Genomic DNA, 25,523 nt, shown 5'->3' with positions numbered 1-25,523 from the left:
CAGGAGATCATCACTGGATGTCTTTTCCCCCAACAATGGATCAGCCCAGAAGAATGGCAACTGTGGCAAAGTTGTGTTCTCAAAGGAACTGGGCCACCACTTAGAGATGGTATATAACTCCCAGACAGAGAATGCATCCATTGTCTGGAACTCTAATGCAAAACTGGTCAATGTGCCTTAGATTTTGAATACCAATTTCTTGACCATTATCATAGGCTGTCCTTGGACTACACTGAATTGTGATTTCCCCATCTGGTTCATTTCCTGACAACATAAGAAGTGAACTGAATGCCCTCAAGGTGGAGAATGTGAAGGGATATGAACATTACTGACTTGCCTCAGAAAGAGGTGTTGGGGCTGTAACATTCCAGAGAGACAGTGATCTTGAGACCAATGATGGGAGTACTGGGGCTGGTCCCTGAGACATTGTGAAAGACCCTAGTGCCACTACCTGCAGTAAGGGTAATAGAAAGCTACTTGGTGACAGTTTGTGCAAGTGTGAGACTGGATTTCAAAGAGCAGGTGTAATTTCTACACTTAGAAATGAGCCTGAGTTTATATCCATCCCACATATTGTTCTTTATGCATTTGTTTCTTAACTGTTGTTCTTTAAGTCAAAAGATGAAGAAAACAACCTTTTCCAACTAAGACTTTGGGCCTTTAGGAGTTGATCTGTTGCTATGCAGTAAGAATACTGTGTTTGTGGTGTAGAAGCAGCCTGAGGACAAGTATACTCTCTTTTCCAGATGCCTACATAACTGCTTCACCTGAACACAGCTGTAGAAATCTTGAACTTGAGTGTCAATAAGAATTCCCTCCCTGAGGATGCCGGTGAGGTGAGGTGAGAGGGAGGAACTGGGAAGAGAGGAGGGAGGGAAGGCTATGAATGTGATGTAAAGTAAATAAATTAATTAAAAAAAATAGAATTCCCTCCCTGTCATGTGACAACGGTGGGCAGAAACATAAACGCAATGAGTGCATCCAGCCATACCTAGCAAGGAGGCTGCTGCCTTTCAGAGACACATGCAATCGTGGGACCGTGCTCTGCCCCTGCCATGGAAGAGCATACTGATTTATGCCACTGTGCTGCCTGCTTACAAGCCATGGCCATGCTTACAGAGAGCTACACAGGAAAGCTACATAGAGCTTTGTGTGCAAAGCTCATGGTGATACAAAGGAAACGGTTTCATCACCAGAAGTAAGATGAAACGAACCTTTTGGCTGAGAAATTATTAATTCCATGTCGTCAGGAGAATTCTGGATCATTCTGACAGCCATGCTGAATGTGAAGCCCTCCAGGCTAATGTGATTCAAGGCTAGTATCTTTCCTCCTGGAGAGAGAGAGAGAGAATGAATTAGTTCAATAGCCCCAGCAAGGATAAGAAAGATAGTAACTTAAAACATCTCAGGCAATTTAATTTAGGGTGTACCTGGTTTGATCTTTTTAGCTCTTTCTGCTGGTCCCCCAGGTATAAGGGAAGATATGAAAATGCCGGGCCTTGTTTGCTCTGCATCTTCTCCTTCGTTAATGACAAAACCTGTAATCAAGATGGCATTTAAGGATAAAGCGATAATGACTTTGTGGCTCTCACAGCTACCAAGTGCTGATAACTTCACCTTAGTGAGATGCCAGGGAAAAGCAGACTGTTCCCCACTAACACCCTAGCTAAAGCTAGAAATGCAGCCCACCAACACAAGCTGGTTTTGTGACATAGGTTGGGGTTGCCCACATCCATCTGTGTGTTGTGTTTCACATGTGTGCAGGTTCACATGCATGCATGTGCATGTGCATGTAGAGCCCAGAGTTGTATGTAGGAGGTATTCCTTGATTCCTCTCCACTTTGATTATTACTTCATACATTCCTTCTTATATGTTTATGGGTGCTTTATTTGCATGTATGTCTCTGTGCCGTGTGTGTAATGCCTTGTGGAGGCCAGAAGAAGGTACCAGATCCCCTGAGACTGCAGTTATGGTTATGAGGTATCATGTGGGCTTCAGGACTTCCACATTATTTATTGAAGCAGTCTCTCACTGAATGCAAAGCTCCCTGATTCAGTCTAACTAGCCAGCTTGCTGGTAGAAGGCCTGTCTCAGCTTCCCAAGTGCCAGGATTACAGGCACAACACTACATACACCCAACTCTTTTATATGGGTACTGGGGATCTGAGCTCTGGCTTCACGTTTGTATGACAAGTGTTTTATCAATTGAGCCATCCCCTAGTCCTAGGGAAGATGAGTTCTAACCAAATACTGTTTCCATATCTTTTTTTTTTTACACAGTTTAAGAATTTTAAATTGTGATTAATAATTGAAGATGAGAAAGATTGCCTACTCCTCTACATTATTAAGAACCTACTTATACTGGAGAAAGGTTGGTATAAGATTTGTGTGTGTGTGTTTGTGTGTGTGTGTGTGTGTGTGTGTGTATTGGGGGATGGTGATGTTGTGCTTAGATGCATCCTGAAAATACATCAGTGTTTACAAAGAATCCTTTGTCCCAAAAATCTTAGTAGGTTTTTTGAGGCATTAAAAGAAAGGAAAAATGGAAAGAATTATTGAAAAATGCAAGATAGGAGAGAAGTGTGCTGGTTGGGAGAGTGGAGAAAAACAAAGAGAAGAATGGTGCCTATTCTCCCTGTGCTAAGCAGAACAGGGGGCTCACCCATAGAAGCCCTCTTACCAAAGCCATGAACTGGATCCCGCTTCAACATCACACACACGATGTCTTGGTTGGGTTCTCCAAAAAAGCCCTTCCTTTTGCTGTTCTGTGACCCTGAGACAGAATCAAAGCAGCAGATCTGGGTTCGCCTGCCCAAGCAGTTGGAACCTAACAAAAATACACATGCAGAGAAATGAGAGTAGCTCACTGCAAATCTCTTGTCAACCTGGGAACAGATCACTGAGCACAAATACCACTGGACCACAACTGAGCCACTGTTTGTCAAGATTTGACAGCAAGAGCAAAGACCATGGCAGAGTGGTCAATGATATCCATTTTCTGTGTGATTGTCACCCTACCCAACCCCTGTATCCTGGTGCTAGAGATGGTGCCAAGTCATGCTTGGGCATGGCAGGGATGGCCTGACATGGTTCCCACCACTGACACAGAGTCAGAAGGGCATGGGTATGGGCCTTCATGAGTGTCCACAGTTACTGTGGGCATAAGTTCCATATGTTCCTCCAGAGGAATGTCCTCTCTGGTGAAGGTTAATGGCTCCATGATAATCAGAGACAGCACAAGTCCTGGAGGTGAGGGTGTGGCTAATGTTTCAGCAAAATGGTAAATGCTGAGACTTTCAGGCAGCCTTTAAGGCTGTGGGAAATAACTCTAAAACCATGAGTTCAAAACTATATCATTTCTCAACTATGCAAAATTTAAGGATGAGTTGTATAAGGAGCTTCGCAGATCTAAAGGAACAGAGGCAGCTGCACTTGGAACCAGCCTGTCAGAAAGATACAAAGGAAGGAGATAAATAAGTGTAGAGAGTGGTGATTGCAGGGCAAGATCCCACCCACCTAAGATTTTTGTTTATGCTTACAAAGGCAGGCAGATTCCTGAGTTCTAGGTCAGCCTGGGACAAGGGGAGTTTAGGTCTGGGCCCAGGAGTGGTAGGAATGGTAATTCCAGGGCAGCTTATCATCTGTGCTTAACCAAGATAGGCAGATCTCTAAATTCTTTGGCAATATTTTTTTTAATATGTTTGCTGTCTCTTTCTAAGAACCAAGGGGCTTGGGTCATGGGATGAAAAGGGAACCTGGGGTAATAACTGAATTAATATGTAAATAAAAGACCAGGCTTTTGATCTGCAAGAGATGAGTTATCCAGAGAGTTTTTAGAACAGCAAGAGAGAGCTGTTTTGAGAAGAGCAATCTGAAAAGCTGTCTCTAGCAAAACATAGGCAATCAGCTTGTAACCCACAATTCGACTTCACGTCATTTGTTTTACCACTTCCAGACACTCATTCTCTCAGGAACCCCTCTCCAAGCCAAGACTGGTCCTTGGAAAGATGGAATCTAGGCAAGAGTTCCACCCCTGAGTTAAACCTCCAGCACCTGTAATCTCAATGCAGCTCAGACTGACCTCCAACTCACTATGAATCCAACACTGGCTTCAGACTCACACCACCTCTGCATTCAAGGCCCATGTGTGACCATGTTCACCTAACTTCTTTTTTCCTGTTCTGGCCTTGAGAGAGTAAGTGGGGGCTATATTTCCTGCTGGTGACAACTGGAACTAAAATGCAGAGATGAGACAACAGTCCCCCCTCCCCCGCACCGCCCCAAGTCTTGCAATGGCTTTGATTTTGAATGTCTCCAAAAAGACCATGGGTTGAGAGCTTCATAAACACTGTGTGGTGCTATTGGACATAGTACAACATTTGGGATGAGAGCCTTAAAGCTATATTGAGACTGAGTCATTACATGTATGGTCTTGAACAGGATATTCACCAGCAGTCTCCGTCTCTCTGTTTTTCTGCCTCCTAACTCTCATGGAGTGAACAGACCTTGTTATCATCCACTCCTACTTTGATAAACCCTGCCATCACAAGCCCAAAGCAACAGGGCCCAACAACCAGGATGGAGACCTCTGAAATTACTGGTAAAAATAAACCTTTCCTCTCTTTTGTTTTTGATGTAAGACAGGGTCTTACAATGTAGCCCTGGCCAGGCCAGAACTTGATATATAAACCAGGCTTGCCTTGAACTCACAGAGATCCTCCTGCCTCTACCTTCCCACCTTTCCTCTTTATAAATTGACTCATCTCAGAATTTTTTTTCTAATAAAGGAAAGCTAACAGGAGTCTCTACTAGTCACCAATGTACAGGGGTTGACAGCCTAGCCTGTGGGTCCTGGAGTACCTCCCAATCTTGTGTCTGGAAGAGGCCCAAAGCAGAACCCTAAAGTTGTTTCTAGAAAGCTGGAGTCCTGCTAGTGACTGACCATCACAATCAATCCACATCTTTCCTCCCCAAGGGTCCATTTCTGAGCCTAGCAGGCACAGTTTAAATAACAGTAGAGATATGTGGCAGTATCTAGATCTGGCTTCCAGGCTCAGCATTCTTTAAGTACTAGTACTTTCCTTAGTTATAGAATCTCTGACTTCATTTTTGACTGGGACCTTGTGGAACAAACCACACTGCCCTCCATGTGCATGCTCTCAGGGGAGCATGGGGAGCTACTATGGACCCATGAGAAGCAACAGAGCTGCTGCTCCCCAGACTGGACCAGAACTTTGGGAACCACCTCCCCCAAAACCATCACCTTCTAGGTTCATGGGCCACCCAAGACCAGATGTTGCCTACAAGAGGGCTTCTCAAATCCAAGAAGTTTTAAGAATAATTTTTAAAGCGACATGATTGTGAACTTTCTTTGGAAAACAAACCAAAGCAGTTTGCAAAGAAGTGGCACATGTGAGACTCCCTTCCCTGCACCTGGCCAGGGTTCGGTCCGCACCTGCACACATGCTGTGACCAGCTGTTCCGAAGGCAGTCTGAGCTGGCTTCTGGTTCAAACCGATGCTGTGCAGCTGCTCTCCGCCAGGGTACGGGCTGAGGGGAAAGATGAAAGGGTAAAATGGGTGCTCCCTGGAGGAACTTATTGGCCCTTTCTTAGTGTGGCCTGGAGAAGGCAGCTTTGTGGCCAGAAATTCAGCAGATTCCCTAGACCGACTCCCCCACAGGCTGGTCTAGTGAGGAGGACAACAGAAGCATCCTTAGGGTCTCTGTCCCAGAGGCTCGTTATAGTCACCCACACATCACACAAACCTCTACTGTCCACCTTAGTTTGCATATGCAGCTGTTCCAGCATCTTCCATTTCCTCTGCCATAAAGGAAGAATGATCTTCTAATTTCCCAGGCTTGTGAAGGTCTCCCAACCCAAGCTGGACAGCTATGCTTGGCTTGCCTGATGTTTTATTGTTTGTGCTTGCTTTCAGCTAAAAAGTCTCTAGAAGGGCCAGGCAACCGCACATAAGTTGTGTCCCTTGAGGACTGCATACTCAGCCATCTGTCAGTACAGATGAGTTGGATGCCCCCACCCCCACCCTGACACTTAGGGAGTTTTTGGGCAGGCATTCAACTGGCTACATGTGCTGTGGCATGTTTCAGATGTACTTTATCCCCCAAGGGTTGACGTTCAACTGTTGAAAGATTGGCTCTCCAGAAGGTGATATTGGGAGATGGTTGGATTTTTAAGAAGAGTGGCTCAGTGGGGTATGATTAGATCACTATGGATTCCCTCTTTGGAAGGTATTTATTAGTTCCTGTGGGACCCCAGTTAGTTCTCTGAAATAGTTGTTCTGAAAGAGCAAGACTGGCCTGACTTCCTGGCCTGGCTTTCCACTGAGTCTCTCTAACATCCATCTCTACGAAGACATCTGCCATGAGATAAAGCAGCTAGGACTGAGAGTGGGAGTGGAAGGTGCAGCAGAACCAGCACCGTGCTGTTCGGATTCCAACAATGTGAGCTACCTAAACCCTTCTCTCCCTTAAGGTACCCAGCCTTATTATTGTTTAAATAGCAACAGAAAACAGACTGGTGTGTATAATATTCCAGTAAGCAAAGTCTGTTCTAGATAGTACACTGGTAATGAATCAAGTGATCCAGGGCCACCTCAAAAACACACCCAGAAAGAAGCAGAGTGCAGAAGGTAAGAATAGTTTACTGCTCAGTCCAGGGAGTGGCACTATTAGAAGGTGTGGCCCTGTTGGAGTAGGTGTGTCACTGTGGGTGTGGGCTTGAAGACCCTCATCCAAGCAGACTGGAAGCCAGTATTCCATTAGCAGCTTTCAGATGAAGATGTAGAACTCTCAGCTCCTTCTGCATCATGCCTGTCTGGATGCTGCCATGCTCCCACCTTGATGATAATGGACTGAACCGCTGAGCCTGTAAGCCAGCCCCAATTAAATGTTGTCCTTTATAAGACTTGCCTTGATCGTAGTGTCTGTTCACAGCAGTAAAACCCTAAGAAAAACTGACACCAATATGTGGGTGCTCGGATCTTGGGAACAGCCAGCAGCAGGCCTCCAGCGCAGCCAACCACCAAAGTGTTGCTACTTAGCCTGTCCCTGATATCCTTACCACACTGGTTACATACCTGGACATCAGGAAGGGATTCTGGTGCAGGCAGCTAGCTGCCCATGGACCCTCTCGGGGTCCCCAATTTTGGGAGGCAGACCAAAGCAACTCTTTCCAAGTTGGGAGGAGCCTCATTCCCCTTGACTCTGGCCTTGAAGAAAATGCAACCCAATTTGACTAAAACCCACTAGGGGTCAGCCCTAAACCAGCAAAGAACCAAGGGGGTATGAGTCAGAGATGGGCCAGTCCTTTGGGAGTTTGGAGGGCATCAGTCTTTCAAAACCAAGCACACAGGGAGAGACATTGGCAGTCAAACAGGCTCAAGAAAAGGAAAAATCCCAGCGCCCAAGGAGGACCAGAACGAGGCCTGGGAATTCAGTGGTGCTGAAGAACAGCAAGGGCTTGCTTATCTGGCCTGGGTTTCTGTGGCTCCTGTGATCTGGCCCACCCAGGAAACCATCTCTCAATTGTTAAAAATTCCCCAAAACCTACTGTTGGTCTCAGAAGGGCAATGGTATAAGTCAGTTATTATATGAGGAGTCATATTCACAGAAATAAAATAGATAGTGGGAGCTAAGAACTGGGTAGCAGGTTAGGTTTAGGTGGGAGGGAGTGCTGACGAAAGGTGGTTTCTACATGGGCAGATGAGGAGTCCCCAGAAGGGTGGTGAGGCCCAACAACAATTTAAATGTATCCAATTCCACTGCCTTAGAAACAACCAAATAGAAAGCATAAAATGGTTATGATTTTATGCCTTGTGTATTTTACCTCAAGAGTGTTTTTTTTTCCTTCTTCTTATTATTAAAATGCCAACCTCTCAAAATCCATTTACTGAAAACTTCCACATTCTGGCTTCAGAGCTGAGGATACAACTGGTGCATTGCTATTCTTGGGAGTCTCTGAGCTTAGAGCAGACGGATGAGAGCATGTGCTTGTCAGGACGGGCACACACAGGGAGAAGCTGTCTTAGATGGAGCCAGTGCAGCAGCAGAGAAGCCAGCCCCTTGCCAGGCAGTCAGGAAAAGGCTTCAGAGGAGTGACCAGAGGCAAGTGGACAGCATCTCTGTACTCAGAAGCTCTGTGTAAATAACTTCTATGAATGGCATGGGTGATGAGGGTCCCCTTAGGGTCAATGCCACAGGCTGCCTGTCATTCCCACTCTGACTCTAGCCTGCATGCCATCAGCAAGACCCGCTCTTTCCCACAAGATCTGGGCTGCCATTTCTGCCTATCTGTGAGCACCAGGAGGCATGGACCATGTCTTTTCTGCAAATACTGAATCCACAGCACCTACCCAGGACAGGACAGGCATGTAGTAGATGCTAAAGAAACTACTCCAGTTGGACTGACAGAACAAGGGACAATATACTCCTAAGGACATGCTTCTACCTAAATCACACACCTTATAGTTTCCAGCATTTCCCATATTCACATTGCCAGGCAGTAACCAAGCTTCCAGTATAGGAACCTTTTTGGAAGACACTTTATATCCAAACATGAGCAGAGACCTTTAGAGGAATGAGGTAGTAGAACCCTGCTTCCTTTCTCTCGCTATCCTTTCTCCCATACCCACCAAAAGCTTCTTTTATCACATACATACTCCTGCCATGGCATGCAACTGGTCCCAAATCAGTAAGGCCAGTTGACTATGGACTGAAAACTGTGAGCCAGTATTGTCCTTACCTCCTTTTAAGTTTATTGCCTGAAGGATTTTGTTATAGCAACAGAGAGCCAGCACTCTGGCCTTCTTCTGCATTTTCTGTTTTTCTTTACATTTATATATATATATATATATATATATATATATATATATATATATATATGGTAAAAGATGGCCCCAAACCCACTGACACTCACACATTGAAAGGAGGCCCCTTTCTATTCCCTTTGATCTGTATGAGCCCAGGAATGATGGCAGAAGTGAGGACGTGCTGGCTCTGGAATACGTGGTATGGCCACTGGCAAGCTCTTCCAGGTCCTCAGAGCTCAGAGCAGCAGTGCAGACCCTCAATGGAGCCACTGTGTGGAAAGGGCCTGAGGCTGCAAAGGAGGCTGAGGGTTCCAGCATGGAGTATCCTAGCCACCGTAATTAAGGGGGCACTCTCTGAAGACCATCATGCCCTCAATAGCACACAAAGCGGAGATCTGCCTCCTTTCCTAAGCCATGAAGCTGGGAAGCAGAATAATAGGATGGCTGCCAGCCTGCTTCGCTGTTCCTGGGGCACTTTGTCATGGAGACTCACAGTGAGGTTTGCTTCCTCCATATGGATTGACGTTTGCACTGCATAGAGAGGTGTGTCTGCATCGGCAGAATTGGTCAATAATTCCTAAGCATTACTTTAAGGTGTCTGTGTATATGTGCATATTTTAGTTCAAATGAATCATCTGTTTGCTCCTGCTAAAGCAGATGTATAACTCAGCTCCCTCCATAGCAGATCCTGCCACCCCCTCCACAGTAAGCAGCCTGGAAATCTGTGCTATTTATGTAATTGACTTGTAAGCGTGATCCAAGTTCTAGGCTATTTTTAAATGTATGGATCATTGTTTTACATTGGAACCCCGCATTAGGAGCTCTCTGCATTCACATTTGAATTTGGATGATGAGCTGTGGGGCTGGAGAGGTGCGGCAGGTCAGGGGTTAAGTATGATCTCCGGCACAAGCTGCTGTGTTTGCGTCTTAGCCCTTGAGTTTCCCCTTCTGGAAAATGGGGAAAGATAATACAAACAACTTCACAGCATTGTATGGGTTAAGTCAGCTGGGGAACAGATGCCCAGAGCAGTACCTGGCTTATGTTTTTTGTTTTGTTTTGTTTTTTCAAGACAGGGTTTCTCTGTATAGCCCTGGCTGTCCTGGAACTCACTTTGTAGACCAGGCTGACCTCAAACTCAGAAATCTGCCTGCCTCTGCCTCCTGAATGCTGGGATTAAAGGTGTGCACCACCACACTCCTCTGTACCTGGCTTATGATAGCCCATGGCTTATAATAACTCATTGCTTATGATAGCCCAGCAGTGATTACTGGCATTTGCTAATTTTACCTTCTTCAGCTTCCTGTCACCAGGAGTTCTCTCTCTACAAGAAGATCTGAACAGAAGAACATGAGAGTAGCATCCAGACCTAGGGCAGTCAGCTTAAACAGTGGCCTATGGTCCATCTTTGGATCTCGTTAATAGCAACCCAGTGAACATCCATGTTCTTAGGCATTAAAGTCCACAGACTTTAAAGCTCCAGGTACAGCTGGGCCCACTGCACCACATGCCTGGTGGCCTGGGCTCTGAAGAAAGATGAAGCCTACCTGCTTCCGATTCTCTCCATCCCAGGCTCCTTGAAACCTTGCTTGTTCTCCATGGATGTGCCCAGTTGGCCTCCTGTGGCATCCTGCAACCTGGGTACACACAACTCATTTTCTGAGCAGGACAGTTTCTGAATCCAAGTGATAGGTTTGGCCTGTGTCTGGTGTGCAGAACTCAAGCTGGCTATTTGTGCAAACTTATCCTGACCTGAATTGGGGGGAAAAGACATGAGATGACATTGGCTTCACTGTTGCTCTTGATACAGTAACACACTCCTGACCATGATTAGTCTTTTCTCTCTCTCTCCCAGCTCTTTTTCTGCACTGAGAGACTTAAAAACTGTCCCCTGCTAACTTGGGGAGTTATTGTGCCTAGCCCCCAAATGCAAGTTCTTCTCATAAGTACTTATTAATAAAAGATGCTCTGGAAACCTAGGAAGAGAGATGAGATGGTCTCTGAGCGGGTAGACTGGGAGCCAGGAACCAGTTCTAACTTGTGCAACTCGACGCTCCAGCAGGGCCTAGACAAAATTAGCTGTCACAGCTCGTTCTGCATTTATCCTCACAGGTCTGCCCTTGCAAACAGCCCTGTAACAAAGCACCTGGCAACCCAAATCAGGCTCTCCCTGTGTAATACAATCTTTGGTATCAACATAGCTTACTTTGCCCCAGAAGTCAGAGTCTCCTGCCAGATCCTATAAGAACACAATAGAAGTGCTGGCCCTTGGCCTTGCAGTGGTGGTGCACGCCTTTAATCCCAGCACTTGGGAGGCAGAGGCAGGTAGATTTCTGAGTTCGAGTCCAGCCTGGTCTACAGAATAAGTTCCAGCCAGAGCTACACAGAAAAACCCTGTCTCGAAAAACCAATAAATAAATAAATAAATAAATAAATAAATAAATAAATAAATAAATAAATAAAGTGCTGGCCCTCGGCTTCAATCCTTTCTCCCTTCTCAGAAGGCTTAAGAAAAGACTCTGGCAAGACACTGAAAATGAGGCTGTGGTCATGAGGAATGCCACACTCCACTCTTTGTATTACTCAGACAAAAATGAGACTTCACTAAAAGATCTCTTACTTTAACAAGGCCTTGGTCAAAACTGCATCTTTCTGTTGCCAAGAATGTCCCAAAGACACTGGCATTCTGAGAGGGCAGTGTCTGTCCACTGCCACTGTCCACTGGGCAATTCAGAAGATAACTGTGATGTGTCAGGAATGCAGCTGATGAACATCTAACTGTGTCTGGATGTTGAAGGGCTCAAGCCCAGGTTAGTTACAGCATCCCAAACACCCAAGAAGCATCCTGAACTAAGGGGAACGTCACTGGCGTGAGACCCTGGACAGCAGAAGAGTAGTCCTGTAAGCAAAGGCTCAGAGAAAGACCACGCACACCCCAAAGCCCAAGACCCGCCCGCAAAGAGGGCTGATTAAAGACTTCGAGCCCACTCCAGGCAGCATTGAAACTGATGTCTGGCATGGGGGGGTGGGGGGGGTCTCAGTCTTGCAAGCACCAGGACCTGAGTTTGAGCCTCAGAATTGACAGAGAAAAGTCAGGCACAGAGGCGCCTGCTTTTGATCCCAGTGCTGGGGCAGGGATGAAGGAGATAGACGGATCCCTGAGACTCACTGGCTCAATAACATTCTCCAATCAGCAGCCTCAGCTTGTCTGTTGGAGATCTTATCTCAAAAGGAATGGTAGACAGCTCCTGAGGGCAGACACTTGAGCTGGTCCTCTGGCTTCCATATGTATGTACACACATGTGCATACATACTCACATGTGCATACACACACATGTGCACACACACACGCACACAGGCACAGGGGTGGAGGTAGAAATGGTATCTGCAGAAAGTTTCTCACAGAGATTCTTAAAAGGCAAAGGGGACTGTTTAAGTGGATCCTTTTAATGTAAATGAAATGTTAGAGCCCTGAAAACTCCTGAGATGAGAGAGTTTGAAGCTTGAAAAAACAGTGTACTAAGAGTAAAAGTAGGCTTGAAGGACCAGTTTCACAGGTGAGCTCCAAGTGTCTGTATAAACATTCAGCGACATAAATGGTTGCTGAAACCAGGCAATAAGAACAGTATCGGTAGTGTTTACACACAGTATCTCAGCAGCAGCAGCAGATACGTCAGGTACAATTAATTTGCATTAATGATCTCTAGATCCCTGGAACTCTTCTGAAGCCAGCACCCCATGTTTCAGGGGGCACAGTTACAGGTTTCTGCTGGTTTAGATCATGAGTTCCTTTTCTTCCCTGGGTTTGGCTCTGTTTCTGAAAGCTCTGATCCTGTTCTCCAGTTCATTCAGGCCAGGGACTGGCACCTAAACCTTTGTGTATATTGTCTGGCGCAGAAACAAAGCCCATAGGTGGAAGCCACTGTCACCATTGCCACAGCCCACGGAGCACTGGGCAGTGAGTTAGAAACATGACATGCTGCCTACTGGTGCATAGCACAGACCTGAGAGGCTCAGTGTGGCCTAATGATGACACCAAGATTCAGAGAGGGGATGTGATCTCCCAAAGCCACACAGCCAGTAAGTGGCACTCAGCTGAATCTAAGGGACACCTGAGGTTTCTTCATTAGCCAGGGCCTCTCTGTTTTGTACTCGGGTTGAAGTCATTTAGGTTCTGTTGCACACAGGTTCTAGTTCAATAGCTGTGGGGCAGGCCCTGAGATTCTGCATCCTTAGTAGCTCAGGGGTTCTCAGTGCATCATTGTAGCTAACTGTTCCCTTTTATAAACAGAAGAAATACATTTAGACATCAAGAACAAGCATGATGAGGATGAGGTCAGCACTCAGAAGTCTCAGGCATTCAAGGCTCCACTAGGAAAATGGTGAAGGGAAGAAGAGGGGAAAGCAGATGGGCTCTGGGGTCTGGAAGCCCCAGCATCAAGCAGCTGATACAGGGTTTCATTTCTCTACACCCTGTTGCTCCTCACAGTAGTGCTGCTTCTAGCCTCATAGGCTGACTTAACTAGTGGAGTTTGAGAGAACAGTGCCTATGCTGTGGTCATAAATGAAATTTTCATGTGTGTATATATGGGGCTTAAGGTGGGTGCTTTTCCTTCATGACTATCTGTCTACAACTTGCATGTCTGGTGCCCATGGAGTCCAGAAAAGGGCTTGGGATCCCCTGGAACTAGAGTTACAGACTGTCATAAGGTGCCATGTTGACACTGGACATCAAATCCATGTCCTTGATAGAGCAGCCAATGCTCTTAACCACTGAGTTATCTCTCCAGACCCGAATCTCTCCAGGTCCAAAATGAGGTCATTTTTGAAGAGATTATCATGAGGAAAAGGAGGAAGAGAAGTAGCCAATGGCTCCATAGCACAGAGTCAATAAACACTAAGTAGTGTCGTGTGATTGTATGGCCTCACCTTAGCCATTAATCTCTTTCTTAACTACATCAGTAATACAAGCTCATTGGTAAAGTTTAATATTGATAAATATTAAGAAAATAGCCATGCTCACATGTGTAATTCCTTAAGGTATTAAGATTTAGGTTTTATTTATTTCTGTATTTTTTCTAGTTTTATAACATGGAAATATTAACTACATGAATACACATAAGCTATCCATTCAAATTTAAAAATAAATCACCAAAACCTAAATAAAATAAGATTTTGTTTCTAGGTTGCTCCTGCTACCATTTGGCTGCTCAAGACTATGAGTGGTATGCCCCACCCCCTACTGAAGGGTGGAGCTGTTCCCTTGCAGTGCAGCAAGGTCTCTGTTGCCCTTCCTCTCTCAGCACCATGTTATGGACAGCTCCACTCGCCATCAACTCCTGTATTTGCTACCTTCTTAGGACAAATATCTGCAGTCAAATTGTGAGTTCAAAGGATATAAACCTCCTTTCAGCTTCTACAAAGTTATATTGATGGACAGAGGGAGGGAGGAAACAGAGAGGGGGGGAAAAGAGGCAGAGAGAGAGAGAGAGATTACAGTTGCATTCTGAGAAGACTGTATCAGTTTGTCGTAGTGTCATTTGCAGTTCTGTGAAAGAGAAAACCTGTCCACTTGCGTGTTGCTAATATAGTACATACTCACCAGTAAAACGATGGGAAGGATGCTTAGAGCCTGTCTGTGCATTAAACCAATGCTGGGAAGAGCAGAGGCCCAGCAAGTATTTACAGGTCTTGGATGAATCGGTGACAAAGGTATACTTTTTCCCAGTGGTGCTGCTGGTGATGGTGAGCTTTTTTCTCTGGAGGAAGCAAGCGTAGACTTAGAACCCTGATCATATTTACCTATCCCTTGAAGTACCCGTGTGTGAGCAGCAGTAAACGATCAGCTCCCCAACTCGATAGCAGCACACTTCTGGAAATGCAGGGCAGGTAATGACTGGCAACAAAGGCTCAATTTCTTTTCTTAGGCAATGGCTAAAGAAAGTCCTTCTTCTTATTCTCCTCCTTCATTTGTGGGACAAATGTTCATATCATTGCTATTGTCAAGGAGTGTGCTGGACAGAAAGAATGTGAAATGGGTCAGGGAACACTGGGTCCTCACAAGTTTATTGTAAAATGGTGGGCAAGCATTCCCACTGTTTTTATTGTACATGCTCCAAGCTCCAAAATTCTTGCTCTGATGGGGCAGGGAGTCAGCAGAAAACAGGCAGGCAGCTGCACTGTAATAAGCAAGCAAAGAAACTCTGAGCTGTATTCAGGACCAGCCACCCACCAAGGCAGCAAGGAAACTGATGGTACTGACCCAGAGCCTCCTTATGCCTTATTATAATACATTAGCATAGTGAGCGCTCCCCCAATGGAGAGATAGAACAAAAATATAGGAGTGTTTTGAGCCGCATGCCAAGTAGCGCATACGCACTGGAAGCCTCCTCCCTTGCCTGGGAAAGAACAGAAAGGCTTCTCCACGAAATGCAGCTTGCATCTTTGTTCCCGATCCTCTGCCTATGGCAGGTCCGCCCTTCTTTTCTGTAATAAACTTTCACTTGTTCTTATTCCTTCTGTGACATCTTCTCTTCGTGGCTGCAGAATGGGGAATCATTATCTTTAAACATGATCTAGAAATCCTAAAGTCTAGGAACAGATCAAGAGTCCTCAGGATGCAACGCATGCTGGGAATAGCAACACGCTCCTTTAATCCCAACACTCAGGAGGTATTGGCAGATGGATCTCTACTCCAACCAGGGCTGCATAATGAGACCCTGCCTCAATCGATTAACCAGTCAATCAAATAAAAATAAAATCTAATAGCTATTCTCAAACAAATGTGAAAAGGGGGAAACACACACTCACACTCGGTCTGCATTTGTAGCACAGAAACTTACACTACAGTGAGCAAGACTTTTCTTGTACAAACTGCACACTTGACCTATCCTGCCTCAGCCATACTAAAAGATCTGTTAAACTGTACTTCTATTCTCTCTTGATAAAGTATTGTAAAATGTTGTCATGAGGGGGGAAAAACTAAAGGAAAGAATATGCCATGCAAAATCTGAAATAAGAAACCATTCAGGCTTTGTCAAGAAGTTATTTAATGAAGTGGTTTTTCTGGCATTTACATTATTTAAAAAGTATATCCTCTGGCTTTTAAAATTTGTATCTTTGGGAGCTTCTTTTCTTATTCTAAATAACATCCCCTTTCATGAGATAGCTTCTATTTGCAACTTTGTATTATTTTGCTTAAAGAGAACCACGTTAGAGTCTTGTATAGTCTGTTCTGCTCTGTGCCTTTATCTCTAAAGATTAGAGGTAATGTTGGAAAACACTACAGCTATCAACACCATCAGTCTCCTTGGTCTAAAAGGGATGATTTTTGATTGAATAAATCAAGAATGCATAGATGTTATGGTACCCAGGGACTGTACTTTTTGAAAAGGCATCCACATTCCTTTGGCTACCTCCCTGCAGGGTGAAAAGATGAAAGGGGTGAGCCTGAAGCATCCTGGCTCCAGCTATTACTGCAAAAACTGAGGCTTCCTGGGCTGATCTCTCTGTTCTTAGATTTCTCAGAGCTCACTACTTGGGGCTTGCAGAAGCATGAAGAGTCAGTTTCTCTGTAAGATGTTTAACTGCCCATGAGCATCTGGTGAAATTATATCACGTGATGGCTTTACAGCATAATCGTCCATGCATGCCAAGGAAGAAATTGATCATTAGGGGATGGAAATCCTAGTTAATCTTAATTAAATAGTTTCTTTGAGCTCATGAGCTTGATGACTTCCTGGATTTAATTTTTTAAAAAATTGTTTGTCCTGGTAATGAAAAACAAATACTTGTAAAATGAAACGTATGTATGTATGTACATATGCATGCATGCATATATATATACATATATATGTATATATATACATATATACATATATATGTGTGTATATATATGTATATATATATGCTTAAGGGGACTGTTGAACTTCATGGCCTCAAAATTTTCCATGTTTCAAAATTACTAGAGAATCTGCATTTAGACAAATCTCAGTTAAATCTTTGCTTAGTTAAACATGCAATAAAGTGAATAATATAATAGTGTTGGATTCGGTTCAATAATTTGAATTTTTTAAATATCTTTCAGTTAAATTAAAAATAATTAATGCTCCAAAAATCATGAATATAAACATTGTTTATATTAAAGTTTGGTGAAAAAATATCAATATCCTGACAATACATGCATGGGTCAGTTTAATGACCTCAAAATATGCTAATTATTACATATTTTATGTAAGCTTTATTTTCCTAAATATACATGATAATTTATTAGGAAATTGTATTGCATATCAGACACTGACAATGTTAACTTCAAAAAACAAGATTAAAAAAAAACATAAAAGAAACATTCTGAAGCAGTTTACCTAGGAAATGTTTACATCAGATAATAAAAATAATGATCTAACAAGGAGAAAAATGAAAACAATAAGAGAAAGGGAAATAGAAGAAAGACAAAATGTGTCTGAGCAAAGAACTTTGTCTTCAAATGAGTCATTAGTGGATCATTGTGACATACTGACCTGGATGACCCCTGTGACAAGCAGGGACAGTCAGCTACCAGGGCCTAGTACCAAGTTAATACAAACTAAATTCAGGAACTAAACAGTGAAAGGGAGCTTCTCATATGACTTTAAATACACAGCGAGTTGGATGTTCAGGGAGGTTTGCACATTTTAACATTTCAGTGGCCATCCAACACCGTCTGCCAGGGTACCTACAGTCCATCTGAGACACACCAGGCACATGAGTACTGTGTGCAAAGGAGGCACAAATCCCCAGGGCAGGTGCTTCAAAACCTTGCAGACTCCTGTTTACCTCACTTCATTTTTTCCTTCAGATTCCTCTTGTCCCTGCTTTGGGCACAGATGGACTCCCCTGGGTTAGGGAGAGCGCATGGAGAAAAATGTAGCACTTGAGGCTATAGGTCATTTATAGAGACTAAAAGCAAGCCAGCAAGGGGTAGCATGAGGGAAAAATAAAGGCTTCCTGGGGATCGCCCAACCCCCATCTGCTTAAGTATTTGATCCTCCCAAATATATCCATGAACCAGAACACAGGCTGTATGTGAATACATCAAGAGAAATTTATGTAGCACTACTACTTAAAATGGTCACAGATCAAGAGAAAGGGAGGCATGGGTGGCTATCATCTAAGCTTCACTCACATGAGTTGAAATCATCCCAGTTTCTCTCCATGGAAACTGGGTTGTTGCGATTCTGCGGCTGCCTCTCACTTCATAGACAATGATGCCTTTGGTGCAGACCCCCAAGGCCATTTTCCCTTCTGGCCTCTTCTTCTCTGGGGAAACACGATGAACCAGGACTCCATATTCTGGAAGTTGCTGAACAATCTGGAGGGAAGAAAAGGCCAATTTAGGACCTGTGAGGTCACCAGTTCAAAATCATGACCCTTGACCCCTTGTGTGAAAAAGGTCCATCATTGCTAATCAAGGTGAAGAGGGATTCAGCTAGACAATTCTTTCTTATTCTGGAATATAACTACACCATGGATATGATGACATTTTTCCTTCTTTTTTTCTCTTTGAACCTAAAGAATTCTTCATTTGCGGAATCCCTGGAAGAGCATCTGAGACACATTTCTTTAATCTAGGACACTAGGATATAAAGATGGTGAACAGGTGTTTCTTAGGATTCAGACTCTTTTGGAACATCTCCAAGTCAAAATATGGATGCGGCCATATTTATGTGGTTCGATTTAAGAGCAATAGCTTCAATTTCTTTGTACTACACATAACAGAACAATTTACTGCTAGTGGGTAGGATGTTCCAGCTTTTAGTTTAGTAAGCTTAGAGAAAAATATCAGAAATAAATTCTCCTATATCTGAGAGACAAATCATTCAATTGATCCAAGTAATAAGTCTAAATTCCTTGGAGGCAGGAATGGGGATCTGAATAGAAGAGTCTGCTTGATTCCAAGAATTCACTCTCAACAACTAAAATTCAGAGCATCCCTAAAGACTAGGAACATAGATAAATATACATAATGTTTTCTAGGACATCTTCAATCTGTTAAAAGTAAAACACTGTATCTGTCTCCTGTCTCCCACGGTGCCCTTCCTCAACCCTTCTACCATAGTCCCCTGCTCCCCCCAGCAGAAGAGAACAAAGTGAGATTGGAACCAAGCCACCCTAACTGTCCCTTGCTGTCCTGCAACCTCCCAGGCACTGAAGAACAAAACACATGCAGCACCTGGGGATGCATCCATTACTCATTAGATGCTGAGTAGAAAAACCACAGGATGTAACCAATGTGATTCCAACATTGTTTCTACATAAAACATCTCAGTCCCAATCCCTAGCTGAGTGGGGACAGTTCAAGCACTCAGGACGCCTGGAAAACAGTGGGCTAACCTTGAACAGGTTGTTCAGGGATTCACACACTCCCACAGCTGTGGATCTGCCAGACTGAGGGTGGTGTGTAACAGTGCCCACACTGGGCTGCTGCCAAGTCTGCTGCCAGTGGGAGGAAATGAATTGGCGGAGTACAGCATCCGTGAACCAAGCCTCAGGCAGCCACCTGGGAATAATTTCCTCTTTTTTATGAAGAGAAGAGCATAGAGGAGCTATAATTAACTATCTAGTGACTCTCTGTGGCTCAGCAGCCATGTGTTAGACTCTGTGGCTCTGGGGTACTGCTGGTATTGACATCCTGGTTAGAGGGACAAGAAATACCTAGGAGGGTTACAAGATGCCTCCACAGTATGTAGCCTCAGTGGTTAAACTGAGCACTGCCAACACTGGCGTGACCCCACATAGGAGATTCTGCCCCTAATAAATGAAACAGAAATACAGCCAATGATAGGTACAGAAAAATACTAATTTCAGTATTGCATAATGAAACTATTTAAAAGGCACAGAATATAGTGCTGAGGGAGAGTATGTGTTGACTCAAAGTACATTTTCAATTCTTTTGCAATGCAGGGTTATATGAATACATAGAAGTACTTAAGTAATATATGCCAATTTTAAATGCATACATACATATAAAAATGCATATAGAAGTGTGACTATATCGAAATGCAAGTGTGTTCATTCTCTGAGGTGTCGTGGCAGGGAAATGCTTTCTTCATATTTGGGAGAAGACTGACAAACTCAAACTGTGATACGGATGCTTCACATGGGTGCAAAGCTCATTGTTTTCCACACTCTGTATGGAGAACAGGCAGCCTATGAGTTAATCACTATGTCAGGCCACCAAAGGAAAGAGTAGGAGCCTGTGTGTGTCTCAACATGAATGAACATTGCATGCAAATGATTGAAATCTACCCAATGTTTTTTGTGAAGCTAGGGAGAAAAAAAAAAACCCTTCAGCCTTAGGCTTGTAAGATGGTAGCTATTTTTATAGTCACTTTTCATGGATCTATCTACAAGTGGAGGGAGAATGAGACCGAGCCCTCACATGAAGCTCAGCCCTGCACAGGCTGCAAGCACATTCACCCCACAGTCGTGACCTGCAGGGTGAAGTCCTTGATCTCAGCTCAGTTCTCCAGCTCATGGCTGCTCATTGTCTGATGGCTTTGAGGTCTCCATGTGATCCTCACCAAAGGAATGTTCTTGACAGGGAACATGTATGAGGCTGGACTAGGGAATTTAGGGAGTGTTTCTGGTGGGACTTAGACGCTGCCCCCGTATTAGGTGTTGGGCTCATCTTCCTAGGTGACTGGTCAAAAAGAAAAGGCAAAACCCTGCTTTTCCAGTGTTTCTCTCAATCACTTCTCTTCTTAAAGGCAAAACAAACAAACACATGGAGAGAATATTTTGCCCTAAGTTAGAAGGCTTAGATACAGACACATGTACACACCCTGGCATGTCCTTTTGAAAGACTATTCCCCAAGTCTGAAGGTCTAGCTACATGAACCTTTTTTTAGAGGATCCTCCCTATTCATATGTCCAATGCTCATGGTCCTGCAAAGAGGCTACTCCTGTCTCATTTCACCGCTCACCGGCATTGGTCCTAGTCTCTCTGATCATCCATCACAGTGTGCCTACCCCAGATACACAGTTGTCATCCTGAGACCTGGGACCCACCAGTGATAGGAACACAGGGGCCTTGTCTCCATGCCCCACAGCACCTGGCCAGCAGTGATGGGAGACAGTGGAGGGAGCAAAGTGGTCATGGTCCTGGTACTCTCCAGTGTGTGAGATGGAAGTGTTATGGCTTTAAGGTGAGGAGAGAGGAGATGAACAGAAGGGAGCTACACCCAATACAGCTGTGCTGACAGGGGCCCAGAAGGCTGCACACAGGGAATCTCCCGATAGCTCTGCCCAGCTCCTAGCCTCGTTCTCTACCTCAGCCATCCTCTGTCTCATCTGTGAGGTCTCCCTGCCCACAGGGAAGTGCCATGAATGCCCCTCTAAGGTCAAAGCTAGGCCTCATGACACCCAGCTACACCAATAGATCCTATCCCTTTGAGGGGTCATTTCTAATGCCACCTATTACCAAAAGCTCTCCATGTTGCTCAGGTCCCCTCTGGTCCCCAGAGATGGCTGCAGAGAGAGCCACTGCTTACATTTCCTGACATCAATACCTCTCTCAAGACCCCAGAGGCCTCACCTCCAAGAACTCCAGCTCAGCATCCTCTCCCCATGGCGCAGAACTGAGCCGGTGCATTTCTGAGACTTCTACTTGGACCCGGATTGCTGTCATCCTCTCAATAAGCCTTGCCGGGATGTAATCTTGAATTCGGAAGTATGCTTTGCCCTCCACCTGCTGGGAAGAACATGCAGAGGAAAGATTAGCCAGGGGGCCTTTTAGGCAGTTCAGAATGGAAGAGAAATGTGTGTGAAACCACAGCCCCAGTAGTCAGGGACAAGGCACCCTTTGAGGTGCCTCTGGGACATAGTGTTGGGTTCTATATCAGAAGTGGGGTTAAACGACAAGGAAGTCTCTGCTATGACATAATCTCTATATAGAACCATGCCTGGGGAGACCAGGTCCCTCTTCCCCATCTCCACCCCTCACCTCAACCTCCCCCAGATCTGAATCTTAGGAAACTGAGGCTCCAGCCCCTCAGAAGAGACTAGATGGCCCATGTTATTTAGTGCCTAGTACTGGGTTCCCTCAACCCAGACTTGGGGACAAACAGAGTATAGTGCAGTTCATGAAGGCACCATCTCCAGGTCCACTGCAAAATGAGTAAGACAGGAGTGGGTAGTGTGGAGTTTACCCTACTTCCATATTTCTGATTCCATCTCCCCTGACCTGGAGGTACCACTTGCCAGCCATTGTCCCCAAGCTTTGACGCTATTTATCCTGAAGAAGGAAGCTGGGAGCTGGGTGACTCTGACCTCTATTCAGAGGGTGGTTTAGTCAGCCTGACGGGGTTCAGAAGGGCATACCACCATGTCCACTGCACCCCACAGTCATGCTGTGGCACAAACCTATCTACATGTGGTCATAGACTGAGAATCCCAGAATTCTCCATGTGACCCAGACTGAGTCAGGGCTCAGATCAAAGACAGTCAGACAGACAGACAGACAGACACACACACACACACACACACACATACCATAGAAAAAAAGAAAAGAAACTTTTCACTGACCTAGTACATTTTTTAAAAAATCTCATTAGATTGGTCAAAATTCAGAACCCTGACACCACCAAATGCTGTTGGGAACAGAAGCAACCAGAATCACATTCATTATGTTTGGGAGTGGGAAGTGGTGCAGCCACTTTGAATGACAGTCAGTCAGGTTCTCACAGTACTAGGCAGACTCTAACTGAGGGCCTGGTAATCAGCTCCAAAAGCCTGAAGACCTACATCCACAGAAAAACCTTCCATGGAGCCAAGAATGTAGCTGAGGAGAATAGTGCTCGCCTAACACGTCATAGGAGGCCCTGGGTTAGATGCCCAGCACAGGACATAACTAAATAACTGTATGTAGTTGCTAATAGCAGCTTTCTTCATTGTTGCCAAAACTTGGAAGCAAAAGCTGTCTGGGGAGCAAAGGAAAACACCACAGCCCATCTGGGCAATGGCATACTATTCAACCTTGAAAAAGAAATGCGGTAACAAGAAAAAGACATGAAGGTGTTTAAACACATGTTATTAAGTGACATAAACCCATCTGAAAAGTTGTATACTGTCTCCAAATACGAGATCTCCTGCTACAGACGCAATAAAGAGATGAGTGGTCGCCAGGAGGACAGGCAGGCAGAGCGCCAATAAGGGAATGCTAATGGATTTCAGAGCAATGAGATTACTCTCTATGACACGAGAATAGTGACACACGCCATTATGTATTTGTCAAAACCTATATAGTCCATGGCACCAGGACTGAACCCCATGTGAACAGATGACCATCTCTTGGCATTGTTTCGTCAACTGGAACAAATGGACCTTCTGGTACAAGAGTGTATCATTCACAAGGGGAGACTGTGAGATACGGGGAGTTGTTGGCACAGCAAACCTCTACTCTCCTTCCTGCCATTCAGCTTTCCTGTCGACCTAACGACTTCATTTCAGCTTGGATCTTAAGTCTCCCAAAGGTCCATATGCTAAAGGCTGTCATCTGCAAGTGACACTGTTGGGAGACACTTAGGAGGCTGGATCCAGGGGAAGTGAGGGAGATCCTTACATTTTTACCTTGAGGTTGCTGTTGGGACCTGACCCTGTATCTTCTTTCTCTCTCTTTGCTTCTGGCTACCATGGGTTTTACTCTGCTCCACGCCTGGCATTTGCAGCCTACCTAAAGCAAGGGAGGCTGCAAACGTGAACCCAAACCAATGAAGCCAAAATAAAGCTTCCTTCCCTTAGTGGGTTACCTCAGGTATTCTGCCACAGCGACAGAAAGCTAACATATATCCTGACAAAGTATGTTTATATAAACATTTAGGGAGGGGAGGATGTCATATAGCATCTTGGTCACTTGCTAAGAACATACCTAAGAGAAGACATCAACATGGACCCAGAAAGTTCTAGGCACAAGCACTTTGATCTCCATGGCCTCTATAAAAGAGAGCATTCAGGTGCAACTGGTGTGATTATAATTGCAATTGTCACTTATATGGAACTTTAAGCCCAACAAGGGACTGGATATGTGAAGGAAGTCCCAGCCCCGTGGAGTCATAAACAGGCAAGCTCTCCAGCTCGGTGGCACACTCAGGAAGGCTACAAATCATGAGAGGAAGGGTGCAGCTGGGGTGTAGCAATGTCTATGACTATATAAAATCTCCACGTGTGATCAGGCTGGAGGACTCTGTGCCCATGGAACGCTGTTCTGCTGTGATGGCATGATTAAGGAGATTTATTTTTATACCAAATTGCCTTTGTCTCCTTCTTTAAAATGCAAATGTAATCACGTTACTTCCCTGCTTAAAATTCTGCAGGGCGCCCATCTTCCATAACAGCAGCTTTCAGTTCTCCCCATCACCAGAAGCACTTACTAAACAAAATATTAGCTCCTTTAGTACCACAAAGTCGCTCCAAGTGTGACAGGTGCCACCTAGCCAGCCCCCATCAACCTCATGAAATGCCCAAAGCCTCTTCCTTCTTCCCAGTAACAACACAGAGAAAGGCTGTCCCTTTTGAAGCCTCCTTGCTGTAGTTAGAATGTTAAATGTTCCCAGAAGGCCATGTGGTTTCAAAGCCCTTGGTTCTATTAAAAGGATGTGTAAGCTTTAAAACAGCGGTTCTCAACTGTGGGTCGCAGCTCCTTTGGTGTTGAATGACTCGTTCACAGGGGTCGCATATCAGATATCTTGCATGTCAGATATTTACATTATGACTCATAACTAGCAAAACTACATTTATAGAGTGGCAACAAAAATAGTTTATGGTTGGGCTCACTAAAAACATGAGTAACTGTATTAAAGGGTCGAAGCATTAGGAAGTTGAGAACCACTGCTATAAGAGGTTGCTATGTGAGAGGAGTTGGGTCCCTAAAGACTAATGTCTCCCTTGAGATATTGAGACCCCAGACTCCTCCCCTATCCTTCCTGCTGGCCTTGAGGTGGACAGCCTTCATCATTCACGTCTATCATGATTTGCTATGTCACCCATCCCAAAGTGACAGAGACAACAACCATGGATTAAAACTTCTGAAACTATGAGCCAAATACATCTTTCCTCCTTGTAAGTCGGTGGCCACAGGTATTTTGTTACAGTGATGGAAATCTAGCATAGTCCCCTAACGCTGTTTGAAGTTCCCACACCCAGGAAATCAAGCATGACTGTGTACTCTAAGTGGTAACAATGTGTCAGGACAGGTTGGTTGATTGTAACAATTACAGCAGAATAGTTACGTTGTTTGATTGGGAAGACTATACAAGAAATCTCTGCATCTCCAACTTGATCTTACTATAAAGCTAAAACTGTTCTAGAAGATAAAGCTTATTGACATATAATTATTGAAGATAGTTTTTCATACAGTATATTCTGATTTCAGTCCCCCCCCCAACTTCCCTAGATCCTACCCACTTCCCAACCTGCCAAAATCCATATCCTGATTTATATTTGATTCTGCTGCTATGGCAAGAAGCTGTTATGGCCAACAAGAGCCACTATTTGAGAGGACATGCCTCTCAGTAAAACTGCCAGTGACTGACACACAGTCAGACTCAAATTTAGACTTTAGCCATTAGTAGCCACATATGCTACAGAATGTCCATCCAGAATATGCAATGCCAACTTTGCAATATTCGTGTGGGTTAGATACTTAGGTCAATGGCAGATA

At 44.6% G+C, this 25,523-nt stretch overlaps 1 protein-coding gene across 2 annotated transcripts in view; it reads right to left on the bottom strand.

Annotated features, from left to right (window-relative positions):
* The window catches only part of Frmpd2 (FERM and PDZ domain containing 2), a 101,379-nt gene that overhangs the window by 35,319 nt on the left and 40,537 nt on the right, over positions 1-25,523 (bottom strand). For both annotated transcript variants that reach the window (XM_085828920.1, XM_085828921.1), the window contains exons 13-20: positions 21,402-21,557; positions 17,991-18,176; positions 14,430-14,586; positions 10,375-10,579; positions 5,457-5,551; positions 2,682-2,828; positions 1,431-1,538; positions 1,215-1,331 (exon numbers count right to left, since the gene is read on the bottom strand). In XM_085828920.1, the coding sequence (XP_085685046.1) occupies positions 1,215-1,331; positions 1,431-1,538; positions 2,682-2,828; positions 5,457-5,551; positions 10,375-10,579; positions 14,430-14,586; positions 17,991-18,176; positions 21,402-21,557 (1,171 nt within the window). The remainder of the gene's footprint in view (positions 1-1,214; positions 1,332-1,430; positions 1,539-2,681; positions 2,829-5,456; positions 5,552-10,374; positions 10,580-14,429; positions 14,587-17,990; positions 18,177-21,401; positions 21,558-25,523) is intronic.

This window comes from Mus caroli, unplaced genomic scaffold, assembly GCF_978045245.1.
Source record: "Mus caroli unplaced genomic scaffold, Mus_caroli_1 scaffold_12, whole genome shotgun sequence".
In the NCBI taxonomy this organism is placed as follows: domain Eukaryota; kingdom Metazoa; phylum Chordata; class Mammalia; order Rodentia; family Muridae; genus Mus; species Mus caroli.
Note: the sequence above shows the minus strand (reverse complement) of the source record. Positions and strands in the feature narration are given on the sequence as shown.